The sequence below is a fragment of the Hemibagrus wyckioides genome, linkage group LG01 (assembly GCF_019097595.1).
Source record: "Hemibagrus wyckioides isolate EC202008001 linkage group LG01, SWU_Hwy_1.0, whole genome shotgun sequence".
NCBI lineage: Eukaryota > Metazoa > Chordata > Actinopteri > Siluriformes > Bagridae > Hemibagrus > Hemibagrus wyckioides.
In genome coordinates this window covers 32803280-32808557 of record NC_080710.1, presented here as the reverse complement: position 1 = coordinate 32808557, position 5278 = coordinate 32803280, and the positions used below count along the sequence as shown (strand labels likewise).

Here is a 5278-nt window from a genome sequence, read left to right as displayed (position 1 = left end):
CCAGCTCCAGTAATATCATTTTTTTGAACAAGAAATGCCACATTTTTCCAAATGGTAACAAAAAAAAATGCTGGTGAGGAAGGGAGCGTTTATCACTGCTATAACATCAGTGAGAAGGTTCATGAATGTCAAATCACACACACACACACACACACACACGCACACACACACGCACACACACACGCACACACACGCACACACACACGCACACACACACGCACACACACACGCACACACACACACACACACACACAGAGTGCTGCTTGTATGTGGCCCAGTGGCCTAATGGATAAGGCATCAGCCTCCGGAGCTGGGGATTGTGGGTTCGAGTCCCACCTGGGTCGGTAATATTAAACAAATCCATATTAAAACAGTCTCTACAATGATCTGAGAGAAAGCTCAAAGATCATCTGAAGATCCATTCTTCAGAGATGTTGCCTTAGAAATCATAACTGGTTCTGCAAAGACTCTAAAAACTACATGAAGGATCTCTGTGGAGGAAAAAGATTATTATTAAAGATGATCAGCAGGACCCTGAGCTCCAAAGATTTATCAGCCTCCAACATCTCCAAACACTAGCCTCTAACAGCTCCAGACACAGCTGTCAGACACTGCTCCAGACACAGCTTCCAACATCCCCAGACACAAGCCACAAACATCTCCAGACTCTAGCCTCCAACATCTCCAGAGAGAGAGAGAGAGAGAGACTTCCTCCACCTGTTACAGCACAGAGAATTAAAATTCACTAAAAGTAATGTAACATTAGAAATAAAGTAAAAATAAATGGAATAAATCTCTAAGTAAAGGAGGTTAGAGGAAGTGTCCTGTGTCCTGTGTTTGGGTCAGTGCTGTGGAACACTGTAGATGTTTATTTCCACAGAAGATCACACTGACCCCACAGCCCGGGAGAACATCTCTAACATCTGACTGCAACCATTAAAGGACCTGAGATTCCTCAGACACTAGCGTCCACTCATCCTGTTCCTCCACACAGCCTCAGAGCTGACCTTCTGGTCCAGCTTGTTGTTGAGATGGACACCAGGGTATCCGTAGCTGTGACTCATGATGGCGATGAAGCAGATTGTGGTTCTCTTCCTCCACCATCTGCTGGGATTTGGTCACTTTAAGGAGTTTTTTTTTCTCACACCACTCCAGGCAGTTGTTGACCAGGTCCTGTTCATCCTCTTCCTGCCCATCCTTCATGAACACCACAGAGTCTTCAGAAGATGTGTGAAGGTGTCAGAGATCTGAGCTGCTCTGAAGGTCAGCGCTGTATAGCGTGAAGATTGGTCATAGAATGTTTGACGAAATCAAACAGGTTGATTGGCCACGCCCATGCCAGGGCGCACCTGATTGGCTAAAACAGGAGCAACAACAGGAAATGAATTGTGATTGGTCGCCGTTAGAGGGCGCTGTTTGTCCTCCGTACCAGGGAGGCATGAGCGCATTGTGTGTGTGTGTGTGTGTGTGTGTGTGTGTGTGTGTGTGCGCGCGCGCGGAGACTCCGGGAGCGCACAGATCAAGAGCTCAGTTTCATCCAGCCCTGCTCTCTGGCTTTTTCTGACGCGTTGGAACAAGTGTCCGCGGCTTTTGTGCGGGATTCACGGACTCACTGCGCGGGGAGGATGCACGCGCGCTCGCAGGCACGGAAGGCGCCGACGGAATATAAACGATCGTTATAACCTTCTCCAGATTTCATTGGATTTGAAGCGATGACGGATTCATTTCGCGCGCACTTTCTATCGTCGGAGTAAATCTAAAAGAAGACGCGCGTCTCAGTGTGTGTGTGTGTGTGTGTGTGTGTGTGGGAAAGTGGATCATGAGCTTCACTCCGGCGTTTGTGTGTTTCTGCGCCTTTTCTAACAGGTAGGAGACAGAACATATGGAACGTGTAGAACTTGCCATCTGCTTCATTTAATTTCTCTCATTTCTTTACGCGCTATCAGTGTGCTGGTGTATGTGGAGGATCTGTGTAAACATATCACACACACACACACACACACACACGGGTCTTAGTGACATCAGAATCATTCCGTTGGCAACATGCTGTAAAATATATTGGCTTTAGGAACGGTTTCAGAAGAGAGAAGACACGTCTACATTCAGTGTGCTTGGTTCTGACCGCAGCTCACGTGCCACAGCCTGTGGACATTAGGGATGCGCTGATACACCGATCTCACCGTTATTTCAGTGTGAAATCGATATAAACAGTATTTACGTCTTATTTTGAAAATTCCAAAGCGCCTCGTGCCAGTGTGAGGACGAGCTGTGTGTTCCGAGTGCAGTCAGAAATCTGTCTCACATGACTACAGTGGAACGTACAGCTCAGACTCGGTTCTGACTCGGTTCAGTGGATCAGATTTGAAAAGTCTTTAATCTGAACTCGTCGCGATTTTCTGAGATAAGGGCAGACCTTTTCAGAGGGAAACTCTGTGTTATTGGGTTCTACATGGGTTCTACTAGAACACAAGCCATCAGGGTTCTACATTTTCTGTAGGTTTCAGGTCACAATCAGCTCTGATGCACAGGTACAGTACTGAAATGCTGTCTCAGATAGACGGATAAGATTACAGACTGACAGGCAGACAGGTGGATGGACTGATTTAGGGATTGGTCCATATCCAGGTGGAGAGAGAGAGAGATAGACAGAATGATAAACCAACAGACAGGGAGATAGATAGACAGATAGACAGATAGACCTACTGACTGATAGTCAGACTTATAGATACCCAAACTGATAGACTGACAAATTTGACTGACTGATAGACTAAGAGATGGATGGATGGATAGGCGAATGGATAAATGGATGGATGGATGTTTAAATAGATGGATGCATGGATGGATGGATAGATGTGAATGTATAGATGGATGCATGGATAAATAGATGGATGGATGGATGGATGTATAAATGGATGCATGGATAAACAGATGGATGGATAGATGTGTTTTCTATCAGAGACAGTTCTAATTACTTTCAGACACAAAGAACCCGTATCTAGCCACAGAAACTTGAGCTGAGATGTTTCACACTTAAAAAAAAGTCTAGCTCTGATCTAGACCCTTTCTTCAGCAGTTCATCTGTGGAACCATAAATATACTGCATAGAACCCGATACAGAGTAACTTTTATGATGATAGTTGTTGATAGTGTAGTGAGTTTGATTGTGTGTGTGTGTGTGTTAGACGTGTGGTTCTCCGTCAGTCTCCAGTCTCTCTCTCTCTCTCTCTCTCTCTCTCTCTCTCTCCACACTCTATCATGGCCTGACTTTATCTTGTTTGTTTTTTATTCACTGTAGATCTGAGTACTCAGCGATCATGAAAAGATCAGACGGTGTGGATTAGACCTTTTTTTATTCCTGACTTTTTTCTTTCTGGACATCGTCGCTCTCCTTTCTCTCTCCATGTGGGATGTAACGGAGCTTCTCCTCGGCGGTCTGGAATGAAATGATGGCGACGCGTCAGGGTGATGACGGGGAACATGAAGCCACGCCCCCAGGGTGTGAGGTAAGAACATCTCCTGGGGTTTGGTTTTACTGTAATATTTCACACTTCATGAAGTTGTGTACTGAATAGATGTAGTAGCGAGTGAAGCATGGTGCTGGTGCTGGTGGCATCATGATGGAAGTTACCCCTTTTGCCCCTGGTTGGATCTCTTAGTAATCCACCTCTTTAGGTATGTGAATCCAGGTGGGACTCGAACCCACAACTCTCAGACCCTGAGGTCACTGGGAGGCTGGTTAGAAGCCAGGACTGTAAAATGTTTGCACCAGTTCTAGTGCACTTGTGTAGTCGCTAGTCTCACCTGTTCTGGTGCACTTGTGTAGTCGCTAGTCTCACCTGTTCTGGTGCACTTGTGTAGTCGCTAGTCTCACCTGTTCTGGTGCACTTGTGTAGTCGCTAGTCTCACCTGTTCTGGTGCACTTGTGTAGTCGCTAGTCTCACCTGTTCTGGTGCACTTGTGTAGTCGCTAGTCTCACCTGTTCTGGTGCACTTGTGTAGTCGCTAGTCTCACCTGTTCTGGTGCACTTGTGTAGTCGCTAGTCTCACCTGTTCTGGTGCACTTGCCCTCTAATTACACAGCGTCTAGTTTTAGTGCACTTGTCCCTCTTGTAGTGATCTCAGTCACACTTCCCTTCCAGCTGCACACACCATTCCTAGTGCCCTTGTTTTCAGTGCCTGTGCAGTGTGTTTTTCTTGCTTGTATTGTACTGGTTGTAGTGCCCTTGATGTAATAAAGTGAGACAGTGTTTTGGAGAGTGTCTGTGTGTGGTGTAGTCATGTTTGTTTGTCGCTGAAGTCGGCAGTGTGGATTTGGGACGAGGCCATGTGCAGTGTGGGTAACAGTGTTTACTCTAACGCACCGTGCTTTTCCAAAACTACTCCGTGTGTGTGTGTGTGTGTGTGTGTGTGTGTAAAACAGCCGTCTGCATCTCATAAAGTCCTGAGTTTCTTTACTGAGTGGGAAGAACATACTCACACACACTCTCTCTCACACACACTCACACACACACACTCACACACACTCACTCACACACATCATTGGATACAGACGCTGGAGGAACTTCAAGCTCGATCCTGCTGTTATTTTGTTGCTGTAACTCGCTGTAACTCGGTGTGTTAATCAGTTGTGATGATCGTGAGGTCACCTGAGGTCATCCTTGTTGTGTGTATTAACCAGTTGAAGTCTAACTCATTTGATTAACTCAATTCAGTCAGAATTCATTTTAAAATTCAGAACCTGGAGTAGACTGAGCTGAATAAATGATTTAAGATATTAAAAAATGTTTTAACACTGATGATAAGACAGTTCTTTTTTGTCATTTAATTAAATAAAACTTTTTAATGACATTTTTAATATTTCGCATTTTTCAACTTTAGGACAAACTTCTTCACCGAATCAGCTGAGACAAAACAGAAAAAAAACAAAACAAAAAGTCTTAGTGTACCTCCCTAGAAAGCTGGAAAAATATAATAATAATAATAATAATAGTTTTATTATTATTATTATTATTATTAATGTTAATTTTATTATTATTATTATTAACATTAATAATAATAATAATAATAATATAATTAGATATTTTGATAATTAGAAATATAATAGAATATAAAAAACAAATAATAACTCCATCATGTGGTAAATTATACGCTTTCTTTTCCAAACAGAGCCCATTTTTGCAGCCAAGTACACTTAATTATCCTTAAGAACCCTTAAAGAACCCTTGAGGAATAATTATTTTTTAAGTGTGTGTGTTTGTGTTAAATGGGTAAGTGTATAT

The 5278-nt window shown here is 43.6% G+C and overlaps 1 protein-coding gene and 1 non-coding gene across 2 annotated transcripts in view; both read left to right on the top strand.

Moving 5' to 3' along the window:
• The first annotated feature begins 271 nt into the window (after positions 1-271).
• trnar-ccg (transfer RNA arginine (anticodon CCG)) lies at positions 272-344 on the top strand. Its single transcript has one exon. It is a non-coding gene; the product is annotated as a tRNA-Arg (tRNA).
• Positions 345-1482: 1138 nt separating this feature from the next.
• LOC131352440 (rho GTPase-activating protein 21-like) overlaps positions 1483-5278 on the top strand; it is an 85522-nt gene continuing 81726 nt past the window's right edge. Inside the window, exons 1-2 of the mRNA XM_058388603.1 lie at positions 1483-1866; positions 3296-3503. Coding sequence (XP_058244586.1) covers positions 3444-3503 — 60 coding nt within the window. The 5' untranslated portion in view covers positions 1483-1866; positions 3296-3443. The remainder of the gene's footprint in view (positions 1867-3295; positions 3504-5278) is intronic.